The 27,391-nt window shown below is 34.5% G+C and overlaps 1 protein-coding gene across 3 annotated transcripts in view; it reads left to right on the forward strand.

The window, feature by feature from the left end:
* Positions 1 to 27,391, forward strand: part of TLL1 (tolloid like 1) — a 167,178-nt gene that overhangs the window by 62,568 nt on the left and 77,219 nt on the right. For all 3 annotated transcript variants that reach the window (XM_037526411.2, XM_054701039.1, XM_037526412.2), the window contains 5 exons: positions 11,407 to 11,517; positions 13,934 to 14,014; positions 14,605 to 14,757; positions 15,287 to 15,404; positions 20,351 to 20,529. In XM_037526411.2, coding sequence (XP_037382308.1) covers positions 11,407 to 11,517; positions 13,934 to 14,014; positions 14,605 to 14,757; positions 15,287 to 15,404; positions 20,351 to 20,529 — 642 coding nt within the window. The remainder of the gene's footprint in view (positions 1 to 11,406; positions 11,518 to 13,933; positions 14,015 to 14,604; positions 14,758 to 15,286; positions 15,405 to 20,350; positions 20,530 to 27,391) is intronic.

Consider the following 27,391-nt stretch of genomic DNA (forward strand, 5'->3'; position numbering starts at 1 on the left):
GATAGTTTCTTCTTATCCAGTTTTAAGGGCTTGCCTCTTCCTCTCATACTCGGATTTTTATAGGGCCTTATTCATTGGATGGAATTTAGTTCAATTTGCAGTGTTAGCTGTCTGGATTTAAGAAAAGTGATAATTTTGTCAATTATCTGGATTTATTTTAAGACATAGTTGAGGTGGGAACAACATTCTCTTCCACATTTTCACATCTTATTCATAAAGAGAACAATCATAGTAATAGTGTCTGATTTGATAGTGGTTTTCATTTTTTAAAAAATATTTTTTTTTTATTTTATGCATACAAGAACTGGGGTGTAGGCCAGAGTTGTGTGGGGGTGAGAGGATTCACCAGAGACAGAGCGGGGAACAGAACAGGCAGACTGACTGAAATACACTGCTGAGGGGAGCAGTGGGCAAGACAGGAGAGATCTGCTGCACCATGTGGGTTAGTGCCCTGGCTGGGGATTAAACTCATGGCACAGAGGCTGGAAATAGCTTAATAGTGCTGAGATTTTAACCCCTGTGTCACTGGGGTGGCCTGATGTGGTTTTCATTTGAAGAGACTTCACCTATGTGATTGGTCTGGAAAGCTGGAAAACCAATCAGGAAGTTGTGACAGTTCTTGATGTCATGCCCATTATACATTTAATGACTTGAAAAATGACCATTAGGAGGGTCACAGACCCACTGGAAGTACCATGAATCAATCCTGGCTCAGCACTCCCTTTATTACTTCCCATATGGCTCCACCCTAGCAGGAGGTCCATGGGTTTTCAAGTGTCAGCATTAACTTATACCCTGTTTCCAAGAGTCCCCAGAATGTCTGTGACAGATTCCCCAAGGAAATAGCTATAGGCCTCTGTGGAAGGATTGAAGGATCATAATTTTGTCTTCTTTTCATTGTGTTATGAGTCTTCCTCCTGGAAGCCAGATCGCTCTTCAGTATATGGACTCCAGGCCTTAAAACTGGTTGAGATTCTGAAGCTCAATGAGGTGGGAAGTAACCTCTCAATTTCTGATCATCCAGCTTTCTATTTTTGTTTGTACACAATAATAATAATACCCTTGGTTAGTTGCACATCTATTTTGGCCTTTAAAGACCACTTTCTATGAGCTCTCTCATAACTCTCTGTGGCTCTGTGGTCCTGCATGTGACTATAGTTTGGCATTATGATAATGGCCCCCATTTTTCAAGATTCTGTCATACCCATTGTTGTAGTGCACCCAGTTCTAGAACACCATCTTCTGTTATCAGTCTTCTTTCAGTCGATCATTGCTTCTTAGTGATATTGCTTCCTTTTTACCAGTGTGTTTCTTGTAGGTTTGGTACACAGTGTTTCTCCAGTGTCCTGCTACCTAGTCATCTGGTGGCTTTTCTGACTGAGCATAGTGTACATATATGAGTCCATTTGCTTCTCAGAGCTTTCTACTCTCTCTGAGATGGCAATTTTGGCATTTCTCTCATAGTTAGGGCAGGTCAGTGCTTTATCCTTGTAGTCTGTTTGCATCATCTTCCAGTGTCCTTTCAAGGTTGTTAAATCCTATATCTCAGCATGGTGCTTCCAAATGAATAAACTTCTCATGTAATTTTATGCTTCATCTTACATTGAGTCCTTGAGTACATTCTGTGATCCCCTAGGGGGAACTGAACAGGCGGAATGACTGAAATACACTGCTGAGGAGAGCAGCAGGTGAGACAGGAGAGGTCTGCTGCACCATGTGGATTGCTCCCTGGCTGGCTGGGAATCGAACTCATACTGCAGAGGCTGCGGATTGCTCCATAGCGCAGTGTTTAACCCCTTGCACCACCAGGGGGGCCTGAAAAAGATGGATTTTAAACATAATTTTTGAATGTATTATTTGGGGGTGGTACTTTTTTATAGATGAGCTTTCTTTTCATTATTTAGACACTGATTTTTTTAAGCCTCCAATGAATTTATCATAAGGTGAATTAATATATAGATTTATTTTACAACTGGATTATCTTGCTCAATGTTGAATATATATCTTTTGTTTATGATATACATATGGTAATTTTAACTTCTAAGCTTTTTTTTTTTTTTTGTAAAATTAACTCATTGATAGTTCTATAGAGAGATTGGGGGATTTTATGAGCAAATTTCTATTTTATATCTACTTGCTAAAATTCATCATGTTGGTTCTAAGTATTTACTTTAAAAAATGTCGTCATTAAAGAAAATTATTTTCTGGTATTTATAAAGATTTTATTTACCTAATATGAACATATAGCTTTTTGTATTTCAAAATCCATTTTCTTCTACTTATCTCGAATGTGTCTTGAAACGTTACTGGCAAATTACTCAATAATATTATTATTGTGACTAGATAATAAGCAGAGTCTCTAGTGGTTTTGTTCCTTCCAGTGTGCAAGGCACTATGAACTCCATTTTCTTTTAATAAGTAACTTTCTTGGTAGACACTTTGCTTTTCAATAAAAGATATCATTTCTTTATGCCAGTGCAGCAAACAGCCTTGTTTCTGCAGATTGGAAAAAAAAAAAAGGAACCATACATTCCTTCATTCCCCATATGGGATCTTCCTGAGGCTCAGATGGGTTATAGTTTGACCTCAAATTGAAAATTTTAAACAAACGATGCTTCTGATTCAGTCTCTTATAATTTTAACAAATGATCTAAAGCCATTGCTAGAAACAAATGCTTTATCAACTAAAAGGTAGATCTGATAGGCTATAAGGGAGGGTTCTCCCAATCGTTGAACATTCCTGAAACTTTGAAAAGCAGGGATAGAAATCGGTATATGGAGTCAAGTTTTTGGAGATCAATGAGATTTTTAATTTTATAAAGTTTATACGTGCATACGCTTTACTGGTTGTGTAGCAGGAAATATGAACCAAAGGAAAAAAGATTTTAGCCTTTGGCTTTTGTGCAGAGGAAATCTTTTTACAAAGATGACAAATACCCTGTGAGGTTGGAATTTGACATTTTCTCACTTAACTGATGATAATAGTAGACTAAATAAAAGTGGGGAAAAAGATTGTGGGAAGAGCTGAAAGTCAGTGGGGAAAACATAGCTAGAATATAGAAAATATCAAATTTGCATGAACAATATTACTTCCAGGAAGACATCAATATTTATTCTAAGAGCTAGTGTCAATATTTAGAAAACAAACAAACCTAATTAAAAAAGAAATATCAGGGTTGACTCCTACGCTCACCACCAGTGTAAACAATTATGGGCCTAAGGAAAGGAAAAAAAACAAAACAAAACAAGTGTTTGCTCTGACCTTAGATGTATGATGGGGGAATATAAATAAATGAAACTTGGTTGATTATTCTTTATCTGAACAGTATAAGAGTGACAATTTTGTAAAAATCATGAACTTCAATCATTCATTTCGTTAAAGCTCCCAAGAGAAAATATTAGGCTGCACACAAAAAAGTTTCAGTATTTATTTTTAAGTTTCTTGATCAACGTTCTTCTCTGACAGTGTTTTCTCTTTCGAGACAAAGAGTTCAGAATGATTATTTGTGGTATGGGTGATATTTTAAAAATGTCCTGAGAAATCTAATCCTCGGGCATTGTGGGTTATAAATGCAGATTGGTATGGTATTTCAATGGATCTTTTGTTATGGGAAAAATTTTGGTTCTTGTCTTAAAAAAAAAGATTTGTTTATTTAGAAATTCAATATTTAATAACACCCGTAATGTAAAATTATATTTGAAACACAAAATGATTTTAAATAGATAGCATACCATTCGTGTTTTGTTTTCAGAATCTGTTAAATAATCTAGATTCATGTTGAAATTCACTAATGTCAAGAATTATTATTATGAAATAGCTCTGTATTTTGGAATATCCCTGGCTCTACCATATATGCCATAGTGTACGTGGATGCAGATGGGTGGTATATGTATAGACAAGTCTTTTTGATTTATATTTTAGATTAAACATTTGATTTTGTATTGAGATTATATTTTATTTTCTGATTCAGTGAATAATGAAAGAAGACTGTTTAATTCTCATCAGTTTTATGTTCTTTGAAGGGATCTCTAGATTGGAGTATTATTGAACAGGTTTTTTTCAAGATTATTTATTTATGCATACAAGAAATGGGGTACAGGCCAGAGTTGTGGGGGTGAGAGGATTCACCAGACAGAGTGGGGAACAGAACAGGCAGACCGATGAAATACACTGCTGAGGGGAGCAGTGGGTGAGACAGGAGAGGTCTGCTGCGCCATGTGGGTAGCTCTCTGGCCAGCAGGGGATTGAACCCTGCTGCAGAGGCTGCAGATAGCTTTACAGTGCTGTGCTTAACCCCTTGAGCCACCAGGGAGGCCCCAGTTTCTTTTTTTATAATCAATGATATAAGTAGTGTCTCACTTTTTATATAGCACCACCCCCCTTCCCTGCAAAAAATCTTTCATTAATACAAAAAAGCATCTTGTTTTAAAGTAGCCAGACAAGGGTAACAATACTGAAAAGAATCTCTTCTAATCCAACTTATGAGAAAACTATTTGATTTAACTCATCTGTAGTCTTCACTTCATGCACACTTTGTAATCAAAGATTAGATGATTTTGTTCATGTGATAGTATATAGTAAAAGTAGAAATGAAGCTCTTTCAAACAACTATAAAATATTCTATTTATTACATAAAATATTTTAAATAGATCACTGCCTGGGATGCTTTCTCATGAACAACCACTAATATCATTGGGCTGCAAATGCTTTTTTTAATTATTATTAGGAATGTACTACATGAAAAAACTTATCTCAGTTTTTTTGAGGAGTATTTGTGAGAGTTGATATAAAAATACATTATCAAGTGCTTTCAACATTATAAATAGGTAAATAAATCTTTAAAAAAAAATGAAATTATATAGGGCCTCCTCTGGTGGCACAGGCTGTGAAGCTGTCCGCAGCCTCTGCAGCATGTGTTCGATCCCAGCTGGCTGGTGAGAATCCCACATGGTGCGGCAGACCTCTCCTTCTCGCCCACTGCTCCCCTCAGCAGTGTATTTCACTCAGTCTGCCTGTTCTGTTCCCTGCTCTGTCTCTGGTGAATCCTCTCACCCTCCCACACATCTGACCTGAACCCCGGTTCTTGGATGCATGAATAAATAAATCTTTAAAAAAAAGTTAAAAAAATAAATAAAATTATAAATAATTGTTTCTCAATCTTGGAAATTATGCTAACTTTCATGTTTGTCATTTTTTTGGGGAAATTTATTTTCTATATAAAATGCCACCAGGAAATTATTTCCTTTTTAAGTGAGGTGATATCATCTCCCAAATGTATAAATAATTTTGCCAAGTCTTACTTTTCCTTGGGAGTTTACTAAGTAGTTGCCAATCATGTAAAAATAGTTACCTTTGAGTCTTCTTTGTTATCCTTGTCTGAGGAAATTTTTCAGGAGGCCTTTATTGTTGAGTACAGCAGCCAGAGCAGCCTTGTCAGGGCTTCACATGACATCACTTTTCCTCTTTAAATCCAGTATTAATAAAAGCAGAAAGTTTAAACTGTATATGAAAAAAGTATAATAAGCAAGTGCTCTTGGCTGTTATTGAATCTTTGAACTATCTCTCCAGATCCCATAAATCTCAAGATAACTGCTCTATTAGCTCAGTCATATGTTTCCTCAGCCTATCAATGTGGTGCTTAGAGACATGGGGACACAATTCTCATAACCGTGCTTAGGAATCTGGGACACTGTAACATAAGAGAAAGGCAGATGCCTTGTCGTTGTGTTTTTAAATGAGTAGCAATAATCCAGTCTAGGCTGAACTAATCATTCCTTGGAATGGTTGTATACCTAGTCTTAAGGCAAATTTGTGGAATATGTAGCATGCCTAACCTCATTTTTGTTAAATATAACTTATTCCCCAATCCAAAGTATCTTCTCATTCTCATTCTTTTGTGACTCAAAACATATATCGAGGAACTACTTTATGTCAGGCACTCTGGCAACAAGGATTTACAGATGAGCCACACATGCTTCCTGTATGTGGTCATCGTTTTCAAATCAGATTGAGGGATCAGATGATTGAAAACATAAAATTTTGAGTGCTGGCCTGTTGTTAACAGAAACACAGGCAGGTTCTGGAAGCAGATGATACACCTAACTCTGTTCGTTGGGGAGGGGGTGTTGTGGGAGGACTTTCTGTAGGTGATGCCCAAGGATCTGCCCCCTTGTCGATTACAGTGTACTTTCAAGTGGTAACCAGCTATCAGATATCTTAGTATTAATTCAAGAAAATACATTCATTTTATTGAGGTATGTAGTTTGCAAGTACTTTCTCCTTAATGCACTGAAAGCCTTTGTTTTTTGGTAAAAGTAGTGAATCTTTACTTTGTGTGATAACTTTTGACAATCAGCTGCGGATCTTTTTCCCTGCAAGACATGTGGTGGCTCATACATATTATTATTGTCGTTATTGTTATTATTATTTTGCACATGGTGTTTAGGAAATCATAGACTTGAGTCTCCTTGAAGCAGGACCCCAGTGTCAGAAATGAAAGACCAGAGATTATCAGAGAATCCAGAAATGGGTACAAGAGATATTTATAGTTAGAGTATAGAGAACTTCAATCATGAGTTCCTTATTTTTGTCATATTATTTGATAAAATATGTTTATTCTGTCTACTACAACAAAAGCACTCCTTTTTGGTCTCCAGTTTCATTGTTTATTATTTTTTAGCACTTTTTTAGTGTTTTTTGAATACAAATAACCTTCAGGAGAAAAACAAAACTTGTGGTTTTCCATATAGTTTAAAAATTGTTCTTTTTGACATTTCATTTTGGCCTATTGCTTAGCTCCAATCCCAGGTTTGACCATAGAAATCCAAGCAGAATTCCAAACCATATAGTAAATACTCTAGTTGTATTTGAGCATCTCCTTAGTGTTGTCATTTATCGCCAGTTCTGATATCTCTAACTTCAGATCATTGTAGGGCTGATTAGTGATAACTCTTTTTTTAACTATTTCTTTCTAATATTTTAAATTCAAAGTGAATGAAAATACCATATAGAAAGAAAAATAAAAAAAAATTCCAAACTGGACTTGAGAATTACAAATATCTCTGAGCCTAAAATCACATATATCTTAGATCATAATGCAAATTCTTAACCATAATAACATAAATTGCCATGGTACAGCTTGCTATATTGAAATATAAGTAAAATATTTTAGGATGCAGAAATGTAACCCTTAAACTAAGGGGTGAATTAAGAAAACTTGCAAATATATGCAGATAAGAAAATACATCTTAACCTACATGATAAGTTGAAGTGTCTAAGACATCTATCTTTTTTTCCTGATAGTCGATAATATGAAGTTGATAATATGAGGCACATGACCTACCATGCATCTAGACGGCACATAAATGCGTTGGCTCAGTCACTCTCTATTGTTTGCATTCAAAGAAGTTCTTGGTTTTTTTCTGAAGCAGTTCATGGTGTGCATAGAACTGTTGAGTGATTCTGAAACTATTAGTTCAGGGGGAAAAAAAAAGCAATAAATATAAAACAGCCAGAGCAATTTTGTCTCCTTTAAAGAATCATCGACCCTCTTGCCTTTTCTTCCTCTGAAGTAATGATTTTGCTCCCTTGAAGTGTTAATCGTTGCACTGTTCATCTGTGTTTGAGATCATCTATCAAGACATGAATCCGATTGCATGTGCAAAGTCGTAACAAGAAAATAAAAATGTAGAACACATTTGAGTTTTATTTTACTCATATTGGTTTTATTATATGAATGTAGCAGTATCAAATTGTGTTCTGTTTTCCTCATGCCTCATTTTTCAAGACAACTAAGTTATTAGAGAGGAATAAACATTTATTCTTGCAGAAAAATAGTTACAGATAATGACAGCGAGAATTATTTCTAGTAGTGGAACCTTGTTAAAAAATGTAGGCTCTGAGGCTTTTCTCTATGTCCAGTAAATCCTATGCAATTTAATGTTAGAGAAACATTAAATATTTGAGTGTCTCCAGTTGTCCCCACCATTAGAAAAGGCAGAGCCAGGCAGAAAGCTGCCAGCCAGTGCCTTCAAGTGTTTGCATAATTAATACAAATACTGGAAGATTTAAATAACTCGCAAACTTGGTTTTATCTGACCACAGTATAAAATTTTGAAGGAGAAAGAATAAAATTTATTTTTATCAAACCCTACAAGTCTTTTATATAAAAGACAAGATATTTTCCTTAAGTAGTTTCTCTGTTTCTTGGGATTCTGAGTTTAGGGGCAGTGGAATATCAGCAGTTTCCCCGACATGTGTCTGAATATGAAGCTGGTTCGAATCTGGATTCAATTTCAGACATCAAGATCAACCTCTTAGTCACTGATATAACTGTCCTACAGATTTTTCTTCTGTCTTTTTTTTTTTTTTCCATGATTTCATTCATATGAAATGCTAGAAAAGGCAAAAGTGTAGTGACAGAAAGCAGGCCAGGGGCTGGAGTCTATCAACTGCAAAGGGGTGCCACAGGAAGCTTTCCGGGGTGCCTGAAAATAGTACATTGTGATTATCATTGTGGTCACATGAATGTATACATTTGTCTAAACTCATCGTATCATATACTTAAAATGAATAAAATATTATCGTGTGAAAATTGATATTAAAGTTGATTTTTTATGGTCTAAATTTTTCAAATTTATCTAGTGATGTATCAAGCAGTACAAAGTACTCTTGTGTTACTCTAACATCAAAGGTGCCTAAGAATTATACATACATAATATAATAGCCACCAAAGCTCTTTTTAGGTTATTATTTACATGGAAATTTTCCCCATTCCATCAATTTCAGTCTATTTGTGTCCTTGTGTCTAAAGTGAGTCTCTTAGAGACAGAATTTAGAGAACCATTGTGGGCAAGGGTGTAGTACATTCTTTGAAAGTATGCTTTTTAATTGACATATTTATCCATTTATATATATATTTTTTAAAGATTTATTTTATTTATACAAGAACCGGGGTACAGGCCAGAGGTGCGGGAGGGTGAGAGGATTCACCAGAGACAGAGTGGGGAGCAGAACAGGCAGATGGACTGATATACACTGCTGAGGGGAGCAGTGGGTGAGACAGGAGAGGTCTGCTGCACCATGTGGGTATCTCCGTGGCTGGCTGGGAATTGAACTTGTGCTGCAGAGGCTGCAAACAGCTTCACAGCGCTACCCTTAACCCACTGCACCACCAGGGAGGCCCTATTTTTTTATTGAGGTGTATTTGAAATATTACATTAGTTTTAGGTATAGAACACAATGATTTACTAGTTGTATATACAGCAGGAATGACCATCTCCATGTGTCTAGTGAAGAAAAGAAAATAGCTAGTGTTGTTGGCAAGGATGTGAAGAAATTGGAACCCTTGTGCAATGTTGATAGGAATGTAAAACAGTGCTATGAAAAACAGAGTGGAGGTTCCTCAGAAAATTAAACATGTAACTACCCTATGATCCAGCAATTCCACTTCTGGGTATTCATCAAAAGAAAAGAAAAACACCATCTCAAAAAAGATATCTGCACTCCCCCCATCCATGTTCATTGCAGCTTTATTTACAATAGCCAATACGTGGAAACAAACCAAATATCCACTGATAGATGAATGGATGAAAAAGATGTGATTGTGATAGCATACACACACACACACACACTCACACACAACATTATAACTTAGTCATAAAAACAGTGTTATCTTGCCACTTGTGACAACATGAATACACTTGAGGATATTATGCTAAGTCAGATAGAGAGAAATCCCATATGATTTCACTTATATTTGGCATCCCAAAAAGAAAACAACAAAACAAATGAAGGCACAAAACACATAGATACAGAGAACAGAATGCTGTTTATCAAGGGGAGGAGTTGTGGGGAGAGGGTAAAATGGGTGAAGGAGGTCAAGATGTAAAACTTCAGTTAGAAATAGTCATGGGGATGAAATATACAGTATGTTGTCTACAGTCAAAAATATTTATTGCATATGTACAAGTTGCTGAAAGAGTAAATCTTTTTATTTCTGTGAGCCAATATAGTAAAAGATAGTATGAATCTCTTTACCTCTACAAACTGCTGTTGCCTTTGGCAGTAGAGCAGGGGGGTGACTAGAATTCTTATTCTGAAGAAGTTCTTTTCATATGTCTAACTGATAGATGATCTTGAATTAATGTCTATTTTACTCCTTTTTAGATTTATACTTTCTTATCTCAAGTTAGTTTTGTATGAGGAAACTAAAGTGGGTAAATAATTGTATATGATAAATATCTCATCTAGGCTTATACATGGTGCAGCTTTCAGAATTGAAGTTTAAATCTCATAAATTATATTAACTAGTTCTTATAGCTAAAATTCATAAAGACGGTGGTTTGAAGTGGATGGGTTTTGTCACTTCTTAAATTTTTAATGTATTTTCCTCCTTTTCCTTTTGGCCTTTCAGTAGAATAATCTGAAAAATAAAATTTTATAAAGAAAATATGTAAAACTGTATCAGGACACATATCCTATAGTTTCTAAGGCATTTGCCAATGCTTTACTGTTTCATAATTAATTTATTCTGTTTCTAAAGTTTGCTGTGTGTCTTAAGGTTATTATAGTTTAAAATTTGACAGAAATTTAATAAGGGGTATGCTATTTTAATTTTAAACTCAAATAAGGAGGTATTTTTTTGTTTTGTTTCCGTAAAAGAAATTTCTCCACAGAGGAGAAACTCACATATTGGTTATAAATAAACTGTCCCAGTTTTTCACAATGGTTTAAAGAATCAGAGTGTTTCCAGTTTAAGGTAATGATTTTGAAGACCCAAATAAATGAACAATATTTTATATTTCATTAAAGATCAAACCCCTGCTACCTAGTCTTTGCCTAAATAAATTTTGACTTAATACTTTTGGTAGTTCTATATACTTTTTTTTGATCTAGAGATAATGTTATGTTTAGAATAGGTACATTATAAATGTGTAAATATGATAAATTGCTTTAATAGCACAGCATTCTCTTGTCTTAATTCCACCTTGCTTGATAAAGTTATCACAGCACATAGTTTTGTTGATACTACCTTGTCTACCTGTTAGTGAAGACCTGCACTAGTCACAAACATCCATTTTAAATGCAGGCCTTCTTATCTGATTTTCACTTATTTGCAGATTAGCTCATGTTGTCAATTTCACTTTCTTAGAACTCCCCATAAATCAGTAACTATTTCATTCAAGGAACTGATTTTTCACTCCCAACAAACATTAAAAGAAACGTAGCTCAAGCTTACACTTGGTTCATAGTAACTAAAAATGTCCATTATATTCAGTTATAATTACTTTCTGGAGTATCTGTTTATATCTATATGGGTCACTTTTACATATTTTTAGGGATATTTTTCTAATTACCTTTTTTATTCAAATATTTTACATTTAATTGAAATTTTCTTTTTTTAGCTGTGTTTTGGGGTGATATTGCCTTAGATGATGAAGACTTAAATATCTTTCAAATTGATAGGACAATTGACCTTACACAGAATCCCTTTGGAAAACTTGGACATACCACAGGTATGGTTGATGATTTGATTCAGTTTGCAATAATTTAGCAGAAAATATACTCTTGACATACTATAAATACTCTTTGGATGATTTTTCATGTCCTACAGATCAACATTAATTTCCTAGATAAAAATTAGCCTGCTTAGAAATTTCTGTTTTGTTCATAATTTTCCTTTAATTAATTTATTTAACAAGCTGGTAGTGTTTACCATGTACCAGACCTAGTTTAAGTGCTTTGCAGATATTGACTCTGACTCCTCATCGCAGCCCCATAGGGCAGTTACTAATATTGTGATTTACAAATGAGATCAAAATTTAGAAAGTTTTACACTTCACTACATTGCCACATAGTCAAGAAGTGACTGTGTGTGGACTAAAATTCAATTCTGAGAAAAACTGAAAAATATCATTATTTTAAATCAATAATATAAAACAGATAACACTGTCAGCCATAAAAAAAAATGTTCAAAATATGTTTGTGAAAGGTCCATGTCTTTAAATGTATTATGCACTATATATTCAGTTTAATTTTAAAAATATGCTACATTTTATTTTTTCTTATTATTTTTCCTTTCAGTTTGTGCCAAATTGACTATTTTATTTACTTATCTCAAAATGTTTAGTCTGTCTCATAAAAATTTATTTTTTTCTCACTCAAAAGTATATTTTTTATATATATTTTTATTCAGGTAGCATAGGTTTACAATACTGTATATAATTCAGAAATAGAGGATTTCCCCTATTCACGTGTTTTTATTTTGCCCTTAGAATATGTGAGAAATAACCACTTATTTTATACATTTCTTTTTTTAATTTAATGAACTACCTACCCAGTTTTATTTCAATTGCTATAAAATTCCAGATTGCTAAATAACATACTTAAAAACACTATTTTTGCTAGTCTTGAAAAATTGTTCTTTTCAATTTTATGATTATTCTTGTCCTTATAATTATCTTAATGTTATCCAAGACATTCCTTTTTTCATAATTAACCTTTTTCTAGCTCTATATATGTTTCATACCCATCTAATATGAAATATTGATACATGAAGGTCATTTCAAACACATAGATGCCATCCTTTAAAAATGTTTCCTGTGTAACTGCTTAGGAATGGATATCTTTAAGTATTACCTCATCTTTCTAAAATGTTCAATGAAAAAATTTTGGAAATTTTTCTCCAGGGGCACAGAAAAAATGTGACCGTGTAATGCAAATAATTAAGCAGATTATTAGTCAGTGAAAAAGCATTTTAACTTATTTGCCTTATAAGGGCTTCATTGATTTTTTTTCTATAAAAGGCTTCTATGATAGCACTTTTTATTATTGTTTTTGTTTTGTATTAGCCTCACTCGAGGTAATTAGGTTTCAGCATTCATTTCAAAGGGCAAAAGAGAGAGACTAGAAGGAAATATTTCAAAGTCTGAGAACAGTCATTTGTCTTTATAGAATCCTGGTCCTTTTTTATTCTTTTCTGAAAATAAGACTCATGAATGGCAGATACACCTAGTGGTACAAATTCATCTATGTTGTACTGATATCAGCAGCAGTTACACTGATTATTTGCTCAGTGATGCTGCTTTACTATTTGCCTATTAAAAATTCAAGGAGAAAGGAAAATACAAGATAAAATTGGGAGAGAATTTTATTAAAGATTTGGAATGAGAATCAAAGGCCCTGTATTTTCATCCAATGCTCTGCTTGGATTTCTTGAGATATAATGGAATCTGCTTGGATTTCTTGAGATATAATAGGATCACTCCTTTATTAATTTTTGTTGATAAAATTGCAGGAAGAGCTATTTACCCAAACTCATTCTTCTATATTTTGAATTATAAATGTTCACATATGTGCAGATGAATACCTTTTTGGATTCTTATATGTCATTTTATTTCTAATTAGGTGTTACTTACAGAAACTAATTCAAAAATTTATATGACTGTTATATGTACTTTCAGAAACATTTCAAAATTGATCAAAACTTTGGGGCAAATTTCACACTATACACTTGCTCTCCTAATGTTTTTATTTCCATGTGCTGATTTGGCTTCTGTTTGCATTGGAGAAATAGCTGGAATGTGGTCGCAGGTCAGACCCCTTGCTGTCATCCTACATAACATGTGATGTCAAGGTCACAGCAAAGAAAAATGTTTCAAATTATCGATAGTTGACTCAATTGCTGTGATGTCCAAATAAAGTCATTTAAATTGCTCTTTGGATCTCCCTCATACTCTTATTTTTAGTTACCAAAATTTGTTATTGTAGCATTTTTACCTTGTTCTAAGATTTACAACTCTATCACATCCAGTCCATGTAAAAGAAAATGTCTAAACAGAAATCAATGTAGCCTATTGCTATTGCTGTTGTTTATTTACAAGAACTTTAAATTGCTACAGTGAGTTTAACCTATTTTCTTTTTTCTTTAAGGTGGATTTGGAGACCATGGTATGTCAAAGAAACGAGGGGCCCTCTACCAACTTATAGACAGGATAAGAAGAATTGGCGCTGGTATATCTGTTTATAGTTACAGACACTTGACTTGATGTACAGTAAATATTTTACTGCTAGCAGTTACGTTTGCCATTATGATGAAAACTATGTAAAGATAGATGTTGAGAGAGTCCTTTATTCTTATTTTGTTAGTTGATGTCTGATGTAAGTTTTTCTAGAACTCATTGAGACAATTGTTATGTTTCTTTAACTTTAGTTGCTCCTCATTAAGAATGTATGTAAGGTGTTTATTTTATATTTGATGCTTTTTCCCAGTAAATTGGGTAACAAACAAAGATGGTTTTATCAAGCATGGTAGTGATTTAATACATTAAAATATATAAAACTATCTTCTGTTAGCTATGATATGAGCATTTATCAAAATCTCATAGAGCATTAAGAAATAGTATTTTGACTTGAAATACTTAAATATTTCAATGCTTTTTCCAAGTATGTAATATGAGTGAAGTTTTTCTTTAATGGACTTTGACTTCAGGCATATTTATACAAATATGTAAATAAGGCATTTTAACTTTCATCCGTTAAGAGGTAAATGATACCCTGACCAAGGACTTCTGTTTCACAGAATGTTTTAAATGTCACTGCAGGCTTGGAGCAAAACAACACAGTTAAGGGAAAAGTACCTCTAAAGTTCTCAGGGCAAAATGAGAAAAATCGAGTTCCCAGAGCTGCTACATCAAGAACTGAAAGAATATGGCCTGGAGGTGTTATTCCTTATGTTATAGGAGGCAACTTCACTGGTAAGATAGTCCCAGAGTGTCTGTTTTGTTCAAAAAGTAGAAATGACCACGCAGATTAAGTGTCCATTTCCATATAATATCAGTATATAAAATAGTTCATAGAGTATGAACCCAGACTTGAGAAATACTCCTCTCACCTTAGTTGTTCATTGAGAACATCTTTGGAACTGAAAGGTAAATATAGTCATGAACTCTTGAGAGTTTAAAGTAGTACTTTGGTTTTTAAACTGAGTTTCAACTGTTTTCATTAAATCTGGAAGTTGATTTCTCTTCAACTGACAGGAAGAATGTATGTCCTGTTTATAGAGCCTTGGACACACTTGTTTGTAGAGATAATGAGCTTGAACCTTCTCATTACAAGGTCAGTGTCCATTTTTAACAATGGCTCCTGTGTGCTGCTCTAGGCTAGTATTCTCTGGTTGATGTCAGAGGGGGTGACGGAACCGCTCAGACTCAGGCTGGAGAAGCCAGCATGGAGCACTTCTACCTGGACAGACACTGTTTCATTAATGTCCTGCCCTTCTTCTAGGCAGCCAGCGAGCCATGTTCAAGCAGGCCATGAGGCACTGGGAAAAGCACACATGTGTGACTTTCATTGAAAGGAGTGATGAAGAGAGTTACATTGTGTTCACATATCGGCCTTGTGGGTAAGTAGAGCCAGGGAATGACTTAAATTTAGAAGGAGAAAAAAAAATCCATACATGAGATTCATTTTTTATTATTTGCTTAGGATTTTATTCATGAGAAAGTATGAATTTCGTATAAGAAAATATTGTATTTTAAACAATGCTCACCCCCAAGTGTATTCCTCTACTATTGCATGCCTCAGTGACAGTTCCCTGTGTTCCAACTATAACAATGGTGTTGCCAAGGTCCCACCCATTTGAATAGAAACTTCAGCATCGCTGATTAGTTATTCTGTTGTGCTCCTTCTAAAATCCATGCAGGCAGCGTCTATTGACAGTCACTGTGTCTTTTGGTTTGCACCTCTGTCTCTTGTCAGTTCTTGAGTCCTTTCATGGCTTTGCCAATTCACACCTGGTCTACTCCAAATACTCTCCTGTCTTGCCTCACCAGTTCACTGTCTCTGTCATTATCTTTTAAATTATTTGTTAGAGGAAGAGACCATACTTTTTTTTATAGATTTTTAAAATTTATTTATGCATACAAGACTGGGGTACAGGCCAGAGGTGTGGGGGTGAGAGGATTCACTAGAGACAGAATGGGGAGCAAAACAGGCAGATCCACTGAAATACACTGCTAAGGGGAGCAGCAGACAAGACAGGAGAGGTCTGTTGTGCCATGTGGTTTAGCTCCATGGCTGGGGTTCGAACTCATGCTGCAGCGGCTGGTGATAACTTTATAGTGCTGAGGCTTAACCCCTTGCGCCACCAGGGAGGCCCAGATCATACTTTTTGAGACACCTTGGTGTGTCCTCCAGTGGTGTTCTCCAGATTCGCTTTTTACAGGATGATAAATATATATTTGCTCCATAACAACTGTTCTGTAAATTGTGAAATCCTGTGTTAAATTTCAATAGATATTTCTACAGCAGTGTGCTAATGAACATTATTAATATTCAACCAATTGTAAGGTGTTTTCTAAATGGATTTTAAAAGGGTGCATCCATTCTACTCTTTTAAAAGTTAGGATATATATCAATATCTTGAAACACATTTTTTTGGGAAACGCTAGTCTGAGAATAAAATCTAAAGTCCTTGCTATAACATTTAAGGAATGCCATTAACTTACATCTTCCATTTGTTGCTGCTTCTGCCACCACATCTCCCCACACACCCCATAATCTAGCCAGTTTACAGTAATAGCAGTTTTGCAAGCAATGCCATAAACTAAATGGACTTTAAATTGAAAAGGTTTTCAAACTTCTCTCCCCTGTATTTCTCTTTAATTGGAATTTATATTTAAATATTTGATTAAATCCAGTTTGGATTGTAAGTTTGTCTGCTAGGAATACATGGTAGGATGTGTTGTCTACATTATTTCACACCAGGAAACAGTGTACCTGGTTCCATCCTACAGCTGATCAGCAGACATCTGTGTTGACAGCCTCCTTAAAGTCCCCTCATGGAAAACAGCAATTTTGTAATGCTGTGCTTTTCTTTTATTCCTTCTATGTTTCTTTTTTAAATTTAATTTTAATAATTCTATTTTTTTAATTTAAATTTTATTTTTATATTCCCCATACAATTACAGCCCCCTTATTTTGACCCCAATCCCTCCTTTCCACACCCCCCAACCCCCCCACAGAGTGTCTCTGGTTCATAGTTGTTTGTTGATTTTGATATTTTCTTTCTTATAGCTATTCTTTTTCCTGGTCCCTTATTTAAGTTTTCTAGATTCCTGCTATGAGTGAGACCATCCGGTGTTTTCTTTTTCTTTCTGGCTTATTTCGCTGAGCATGATCCCTTCCAGCGCCATCCATGTTGCTGCAAATTGCATGTGTTTATCTTTTTGATTGCTGAGTAATATTCCATGGTGTATATATACCACATCTTCTTGATCCAGTCATCTATTTTTGGGCATTTGGGTTGTTTACCTTCTATGTTTCTTAACTGAAATTCTTCTAGAAAAGAATTTTTTCCTACTAAGTTATAGCTATTTGAATACACTCTAGTATAGATCATACAGGGAATTAAAAATCATTCTTAAATCCTTTGGCGGGAATAGATTTTGCCTTAATGCCATGCATTTTTTGAAATATAAATCCTTTACTAGGTATAGAAAGGAATAAATTGCATCATCTGGCTTATTCTGCCATATTTTCCTAGAATTGTTACCTTAAAAAGAAATTGAATTGAATTTTGACCCAGTGTGAGTGACAATATACATATCTTTCTATATATTTTTGTGTAATGCATAATTTTAAAGTATAACTGGCTCAAGTGATACTTTATATTACTCTAATTTTAGCTTGATTAGTTTTGGTTACATTTGAAATGCCTCCTAGTTCTTTATATCTATTTAATATTTAAAAGATCCAAATCTAGACTGTCCTTCCTTCCTTCTGGTTATCTAAGAGGAATGGATATAGCTCAGCTTACATATTCTAAATACATAATGTATTCAGATCAATACATCTTTCCTCTTCTCCACCCTCAGTGTTGTAAAACAAATATATCCAAGCACCAATCACTATTTTATTGTTCAATTTCTAACAACTTCACATTTGTTCTTATTTTCTTCGTATTAATCTGGCTCTTTTCAGAGTTTTCCATTTCACTTGTTCTGTCCTGCCAACTGCTTTTCCTCCTTCACAGTGTGGTTTTGCTTATATTTCAGTCACTAAGTGTGCTTTTACCTTCTTTTTCACCAGTGCAATTCTTCCATATGCTTCCTCTCACCCCCCTCAGTACCCATTTCTGAGTTTCCCAGTGTGGCATTCAGGGGTGTGGACTGAAGAAGATACATTTCAAAGATTTTAGCGATATGAAAACTGAGATTGTGACTTGCTCATACACTTAAATCTGTAGCTGCATTCCTGAAATTAGATTCTTATGGATTCATGCATTCATATATTTACAATTATTACAGTAGTAATATTGAATGTTTTTAAATTTGTTTTGCTATAATTTTCTAGTCCAAACCTTATCCTACATTATTTTTTCAGTTGATAAGAAGGATAATAATTTTTATAGGAATTTATAATTGTTCTGGTAGTCATTCTAATCACATCATAAATATCAAATTTTATTTGCAATTGCCATTATTGGACATGATCTTAAAGCAGTTGTTATTTCATAATTATGAAGATTTTTAATGTTAATGCTGCTGCATTTGTATCTCACAAAAATTAAATTTCAAAAGAGTTTGATAGTTGGTTTCACACAAAATTCTGAGGACCATCTAGACTGGATATATGTCAAGTTCAATGCAAAATTTTATTGGACTTTAGTTTGGGTCTTCTGCCTCACAAGAGCTGTGGCATTTGCTGTATAGCACTTACCAATACTCATTGTAAATCTTCATTGACTATGGAGAATCTGTGAGGTTGTGGCTGTGATGCTGATTGCTGCATTTATAAGTTCTATTTCTAGCTGGAAATAGGATTTCAGGAAGCCTAATGTGGAAGGCAAACACATCTAACCATTTTGTATAGCTTTGATACCTATGATTTAGCTTACCTTCTAAGTCATGGCAACTTGTCGCGCTTGTGATTTTTTTTTTAAATAAAAGCTAAAACTATCTCCATTTATATGGACAACTATTAAATATTCAACCACCTGAATCATTTAATGCATTGAATTTCCCACTTTTTGCTGCTACAGTCAACCTTTATTCAATAAGTATTTACTGGGTACCTAATTCTATATCAAATAGGTGGGGAAATAATAAAATTTTATTTTAATTTTTAAAATTAAATGTTTCTTTGAGGTAATGTTTACAATACTGTCTATGTTTTAGGTGTACAGATTGGGAAGACTAACTTTAAAATTGATTTAAGTGGTATAATAATATCATAATTACAGTAAGTTTTAAATTGAATAAGAATATAGTACACAATTAAAAATAGCTTATCAATTGGGTCACCTCTTTAAACAGCAAAAGAGGGCAATAAATAATTGGTCTTGAATATTTGGGAATCATGGTACATCAGATTCAAACACAAAATGAGTAAATGTAGCTTCCATATTTTGGACAGAAAAACATTGAATATGTAAGCAATCCTCAATAAATTGAAAATTTGTAGGAAAATATAGAAATGTTTCACATTTTGACAGTCTGAAAGATTCTTTCAGAAGGTTAAATGGAATGTCACAATTACATATACCTCTGGGCATTTGATAATCTCACAAAATCTCATAATTCTGACAGTTAATTGATTTTTCTCCACCAGTTAACCGTTAATGTTAGATAATATGCCTTGTGAAGCTATTTTTTTTTCTCACTTTGTTTATTTTGAATCTTCTTTTACAAAATGTTTCTCCATTGAGTAGGAAAGTAAGTACTAATTAACCAACATCTTTTATAAATAAATTTGTTTTCAAAGAGGGAAAATAGACTTAAAAACACACAATTATTGAAATAATGGATTATTATCAGATGTCCATCTTGCAAAGTAGTTGCCTACTTAATTTATACAGACTGTGAGGCTAACTGTACTAGTGGTGTGGTAACATACCTTTAAAGAGCTATCAATCTGTTCCCCTAAAACTACCTCAATAAAAAATAATTTAATAATAAAACTATGCTAAAAATAAATGTGAGTCACTGTCTTGAGTTTTACTGTACCTCTAATAGCACATTGAACATTGTCACAAGTATTTTATTTTCTGATTTATCTTCTGGATACTCCTAAAACTGATTTAAGATATGCTTTTGTACGGATGGATTGGAATGTATTTCAATATATTCCAATCAATCAGTACAAAAGCACTTCAACTTATCTGTAGAGTTTTATTGTACAGAAATTACCAAGCTACTAGAAATTAGTCATACTTAATAGTGAAAGCTGTTCTGCATCTGAGTCTGTTGGGTGCTGTAGTTATCACAATTCTTTACAAAAGTTTCACTGTATTTTAATTCATCTGGCATCACTCTTTCCACCACCACCCCACTTTCTACTTTATTCCAGATGCTGCTCCTATGTAGGTCGACGAGGAAATGGACCTCAGGCGATCTCTATTGGCAAGAACTGTGATAAATTTGGAATTGTTGTTCATGAATTAGGCCATGTGATAGGCTTTTGGCATGAACACACTCGACCAGATCGAGATAATCACGTAACCATCATAAGAGAAAACATCCAGCCAGGTGAGAGGCTTCAGAATGTGTGGGGTTTAAGCTGACTGAGTATCTTTTCGTTGTTTATATGTTTATCATCTAACTTCTTAATATATCAACTGGTTCTTTAATATGTAGAATCAACATTCTGTTGACTAAAACATACCCGTGATCGTGTAATATCTTAAATTTTCTTTCTATAGACCAAATGGTCTTATGCTGTTTTTCGGTTTACATTTTTCCCTTAAGATAGAACTGTTTTGTTTTCAAATATCTGTGCCTTCCAAGAATGGGTGTAGGCTATTGAATCATAAATTAATATTGTTATGTTTTCTTTTAAGAGCATTTTCTATACTTAGCTTTATAATTTATGTTGTAGGGATTTAGAACGAGTCCCAGGGTTTGCTGCAAAACGTGCCTCTACCATAGGAATCTATGTAATACCAGGGATAATTTCTGGAGAAAATTCCAGTGAAGTGAGTCATTTCCAGGATGATCTAAATTGTTTCTTTGCGATTTCCCCTTAAATTTTACTACCCTAAAGAAAATTCTTAAGAATGCTTGCGGTAATTGAAATATATTATATAATTAAAATTTAATCTTCTCTCAGTTGATTTATATGCTAAAAGCCACATATTAAGCCTTTTTTTATTTGTTTTATCTTTCATAAATTTATGCAGTGTACCTGAATTGCCAGAAGAGAAAACCCCGTTTGAAGTTGTTTTATAAAGTAGTATGTGAATTTTAAGCAAAGTAAAGGAAAGTAAGGAAAGTAAACTGCATCCTTATTTGCTTATTCATGTCCAGTTTGGGTTTAAAACATTGAATTCCATAGAATTTTTTATAATTAACAGCATTGATCTATTATTTGCTTGTCACCTGCTTGGTGCCAGTTAGCTATTAAAGCACCATTAGATGCCATCATGAAAAACATGAAGCTTAGTGTGGGGTACGTGCACATAAGCAAATAACTGTAAGCTAAGTGCAGAGTAACAATAGTCATATGTTGAGAATACTGTAGTCAAGCAGGTGTGATCAAATGTGCCTTGGCAAGTCAAGAGAGAACTGAAATTTCAGGTATACAGATTGGTGGAATTTCTAAGCTGAAAAAAAAAATCATGGTCAAACTTACAATTACAGAAAATTGAATCATTTTTATTTGTCAATTGTGGCAGCTTGGGAAGCTATAAATGGGAGATTAAATTGGGAATTACTTAGGGAGATTATATCGCAGGGATCTGTTATATGAATCCAGGAAATTTAGATCTTATCCTGTTGCTACTGGGGAATATTTGAAGAATTGAAAACAGAGTGAGTTCAGATTTTTTTTTTTTTAAATAAGAATTTATTCAGCTGTAGGAATCATTAACTGCGAATCGGCATGTGAAGATGGAAGGATGAACCTGAAGTCAGGGAAATCTATTAGAAAATGAAATAATTTAACAGGTGACTAAGGGTGGAACAGGTCAAGAGAAAACAGAAAAAAGTTTCAAAAATACTATAAGAGGTGTATCATCATGTGAGAGGTGAATTCAAAGTTTTATTTTTAGGCAACAGGATAAATGCTGGTACTATCAAGTGAAACAAGAAATATGGATAGAGCAACAAATTTTTGAAAGAGAGAAAGACAAACAGTATTTTTATTTAGCATATCCTTAAGAAATCTTTGGATAGGACACCTGAATATGTTTAATAGACAAAGGAAAGGTCAGTCTTGTCTTCAGAGTATGTCTAAAGGTAGAAATTTGATAGTAGAGTTGAATGCCTAGGGAAAAGCTGGAGGGTAAAGAAAAATAAAATTAAAGATAGAAAAAAGGGAAACATCAGTATTTAGGCAACATTTTGTAGAGAATCCTCTAATAAAGAAAGAAGGTTTAGTTTAAGAGATAAAAGAAAAGTGAGCTGTAACGTCCCAAGGAAAAGATCATTTCAATGAATGTAGTGCTGAATATCTAAGAACAGTAAAGAAAACATAAACAGGTTTTCCCCACTATCCAAAACTACTTTATACAGGTGAGTATATATCATATCATTTCCGCTTTTAATATAGGTTAATTCCATTTTAATTTTTATGTGTTGTTTGGTATGACTTGGAGGGTCTTTTTAGAGGTCTGGGAATGCTCAAAACTCTTTTCATATAAATTAATGTTAATTGTTTCTTCATTGTATACCATTTTGACCTAAAAATAATTTCATATAACACTATTTTTGGATAGTGGGGAAAACCTGTTTATGTTTTCTTTACTGTCACCACAGTCCTCTGTGCTCCTCCCTCCCTCTGATCCCTCTCCCTCCTCCTCCGCTACAGGATGTCTCTGATTTATAATTGTCCGTTTTTGCTTTGTTGTGTTTTGTACTGTTATTATTATTTTTTATACTGATATTTGGTTCCCTATATTCCTGTTATAAGTGAAACCATCCCATATTTTTCTTTTTCCTTCTGCCTTATTTCACTGAGCATAATTCCTTCTAGCTCCATCCACATTGCTGGGAATGGCATGAGTTTATCTTTTTTGATTGCTGAATAATATTCCATTGTGTATATGTGCCACATCTTCTTGATCCAGTCGTCTATTTTGGGTCATTTGGGTTGTTTCCAGGTTTTAAATAGTGCTATTTAAATAGTGCTGCAATAAACATATGTGTACAGGTGCTCTTTTGAATCACTGTTTTTGTGTCCTTTGGGTAGTTCCCTAGTAATGGGTCTATCCCTAGTAGTGCTGGGTCGTATGGTAGCTCCATTTTCAGTGGACTGAGGAACCTCCAGACAGCTTTCCACAATGCTTGGACCAGTTTGCACTCCCACCAGCAATGTAGGAGAGTTCCTTTTTCACCGCATCCTTGCGAACATTTGTTATTGCTTGTTTTTTTGATATGCGCCATCATGTTAAAAGAAAGAAAAAAGAAAAAAAAAAGAAAAAGAAAGGCTACGCACCAAAAATAAATAAATAAACAAACAAACAAATAAATAAATAAAGTAGTTTTGGGGAAGGAGCTTGGTGGTGCTATTCTTGCTGCTTGGGGTGCTGCTTCCTCCAGAATAGCTGCTACAAAACTAACTTTGAATGCTCTTTTTAATTTTCACTTATGATTAAAGCAGAAATCCTTTTTGGATTTCTTTCAGTTAGCTAAAACAGGTACTAAAGTAGGTCTTGGGTAATTGTGAAATGGCAGTAATGCAAACTTTGAAAAAGCAAGAGATACTTGCACTCCTAATATAGAAGACTCAACACCTGAGCCAGCTATAAAGATTTATTTTATACTTTACATAACTAGGAGATAAATGAAAATGAAATAATACTTTTTGAAAATTATTTCAACTGGGCCTCTCCTGGTGGCCCAGCAGTTGAGCGCTGGGCTGAGAGGCTGCCCGCAGCCTCTGCAGCGCCGGTTCGATCCCTGGCAGCCGGGGAGGGTCGCACATGGCACGTGGACCTCTCCTACTGCCCGCTGCTCCCCTCAGCAGTGTATTTCGTCAGTCTGCCTGTTCTGCTCCCTGCTCTGTCTCTGGTGAATCCTCTCATCCTCCCGCGCTTCTGACTGTACCCAGGCTTGTATAAATAAATAAATAAATCTTTAAAAAAAAAAAAAAGAAAATTATTTCAACTATTGTAATAATAAGTTGCTCTTAACTACAGTTACTTAGTTCCCTCTCTATGTCAAATATTTTACTATGCAGACAAAAAAATAACGAAGGAAGTAACTTTCAAGAATGATTCTTACACTTAAAAATAAGACTGTTTCAACATAAATGTGTATCTAAAAAGACAAGAAAAAGGTAATATGTGTGTATAATTCTTAATATAGTGCTAAGCAAATTATGGTTATTCATGTTTCTCTTGACTCTACATTCAGTCTATAGAAAAAAAAAAATTATTGGGTGAGATTTCCTGTATTTGGAATCACTACAACAGGGCAATTGTAGTTTGAAAGAGTTCTTTTTTTTTTTTTTTTTTAATTTTTTTATAGAGGCATGTTTTTATTTATTTATTATTTATTCGTTTGTTTGTTTTTGTTTATACATGCACTGGGTACAGTCAGAAGCACGGGAGGGTGAGAGAATTCACCAGAGCCAGAGCGGGGAGCAGAGCAGGCAGAAGGACCGAAGTACACTGCTGAGGGGAGCAGCGGGCGGCAGGAGAGGTCTGCGCGCCATGTGGGACCCTCCTCCGGTGGCGGGGGAGCAGCCGGGGATCGAACCAGCGCCACAGAGGCCGCGGGCAGCTTCGCAACCCAGCGCTCAACCGCTGCGCCACCGGGGAGGCCCTGAAAGAGTTCTTGTTGGAGATTAATCATCAACAAATTTATGACTTTCCCTAGCTCAGAAACTTAAGATCAACTGTTATTCATGGGCAAAGTCTACTTAGTACAGACTTCAGCTTTGCATTTCTATGCAAAATTCTGTGATAGGAACTAAATTGGTATAAAGATTGGATTACTCTAATCCATTTTAGTTTATACCTTTAAGGAATAGGCTAATTATTTTTTTATTGTTAGGGTGAGTTCCCTTAGTCCTCTGTATCTCAGGTTCTCTTCTTTCTGAAACAAATGTAATTTTATTTATTTGGACTGTGCATGGCCATGTTCTTTTTAAATAGCACAAAACACTGTGACATACACACACACGTTAAGAGCTTAGTTCTTGCATCAATATGTACTACTGAAGTTGCTCAATATCCCACTTTCAGAAATTGTAATGAAATGTTTTGCTTTCATTAGAGAATTTTGTTACCATATTGTGTTATAGTGGATTATAAATTTTTTCTTTAAAATCAGGCCATAATTAAAAAAAATTACCATATAGCTGTATGTATATTAGTATGTTAGTATGCTAGCATGTTAGTAAAAACATACTAATAATCCTTTCTGAAGAAGACTTTCTTTAACAAAGCTAATAAAGGGTATTTTCTGAGGATGGTTGTAGTACAGATAGACACACTAGTGACCTGTGCAGTACCTATTTACCATATGGTCCATTCATTTAGAACTGTATTTTTTATAAGAAGCTAATATCATTGTTTTCTTACAGTTAAAAAAAAGGGCATTTGTATGCAGCATTTTTTAAAAAATAGGATGATGAGCAAGAAGATAATTAAAACAGCTTTTAGATTTTTTGAATCATTTAAATTTATTATGTAATATATAATGCAGAAAAAACTTCAGCTGGTGTGTAGTTTCCAGAGACATTAAATGAACCCTCGTGGATCTCTCGCTCATTTTAAGAAATGGAACTATAATAAATAGTAGTTTGTATTTTTTCAATTGAGTCTTCCTTATCAGTCAGAAGTAAACACTATGTTAAAATATGTGTCACGCTCTCTCCACTTTTCCATACTGTTTTTCACACATATGGGTATTCCTAAATGGAATGTTGTCTAATTTTGCTTTTTCGACCTCTGTATAAATGCAGTCCATCATACAACATAAATAGATAGATAGATAGACAGAGAGACAGATTAGGACTTGTTTCTTTTGCTTGTTTTTGAGATTGAGCTATATTGATACATACAGATGGAATTAATTCTTTTCACTCTGCAACTTTGCTGTATTATTGACTGAAATTTTGATTGTGGCATCACTCAATTTCTTTATTACCTTTTGGAAATTTTTTGATTAATATGATATTTTATATTAAGTAGTATTATGGCAATTAGAATAAAATGTAGTTTGTTGTACTAATTTAATTTTGAACTCCAACTTTGAATTTGGAACTCTAGCTCACTTTATTTTTTGATGTTCAGAGCTTTTAAAATGAGTCATAAAATTATGAAAACTGAATAATAGCAACCCAGACTCTATGAGGAAGTTCTCTATTTCTGGAACCCTTGGTGTAGATCTGTATATTTAACTCTTTTGTTATTTTCAACAACATAAGAGAGGAATCTTAAAGAAATTCTCAAGAAATAATATTACCATACAGATACAAACAGGCAGTTGAAAAATCTATTAAAATGAAGACATCCAGGGCTTCCCCGGTGGTGCAGCGGTTGAGCGCTGGGTTGTGAAGCTGCCCGCAGCCTCTGCAGCGCCGGTTCGATCCCCGGCTGCTCCCCGGCCACCGGAGGAGGGTCCCACATGGCGCGCAGACCTCTCCTGCCGCCCGCTGCTCCCCTCAGCAGTGTACTTCGGTCCTTCTGCCTGCTCTGCTCCCCGCTCTGGCTCTGGTGAATTCTCTCACCCTCCCGCGCTTCTGACTGTACCCAGTGCTTGTATAAATAATAAATAAATAAATAAATAAATAAATAAATCTTTAAAAAAAAAAAATAAAAAATAAAATGAAGACATCCAGATGTAAAAATTACACTGTGAAAAAGTTAAAAATAAGTTCTGAAGCATATTCTTCTGGATCAAAAAAGCCTCCAAGTAGAAATTCCTTTTTATTAAAGAAAATCTTGTTTCAGTTTTGAATGAAATTTTGTGCTGTTGGTTTGTCTTTGGTGACAAAGGGCATAAAGTCTGCTCTGTTGTGTAAACATCCAAATATTGTTTTGTATTTCTCCCAGTGTTTCATAGGAAAGCTCTAAAGCAAATAGGAAGATAATTTTTTGTCAGTTTTGGCAAATGTAATATAAGAGAGAGGTGGAAAACTTGGAAAAAATGTCACTTTTTATTTTATTCTCACAGTATTACAAAAAGCAGTACAATTTATTTATTTATTTATTTATTTATTTATTTATTTATAAGATTTTATTTATACAAGAGCTGGGGTACAGGCCAGAGGCATGGGGTGTAAAAGGATTCACCAGAGACAGAGTGGGGAACAGAACCTGCAGACTGACTGAAATACACTGCTGAGGGGAGCAGCAGGCAAGACAGGAGAGGTCTGCTGCACCATGTGGGTTTATCCCTGACCAGCCAGGAATCGAACCCATGCTGCAGAGGCTGAGGACAG

Source organism: Talpa occidentalis, unplaced genomic scaffold (genome assembly GCF_014898055.3).
Source record: "Talpa occidentalis isolate TD23 unplaced genomic scaffold, MPIMG_talOcc4v2.1 talOcc4.4, whole genome shotgun sequence".
Classification (NCBI taxonomy): domain Eukaryota; kingdom Metazoa; phylum Chordata; class Mammalia; order Eulipotyphla; family Talpidae; genus Talpa; species Talpa occidentalis.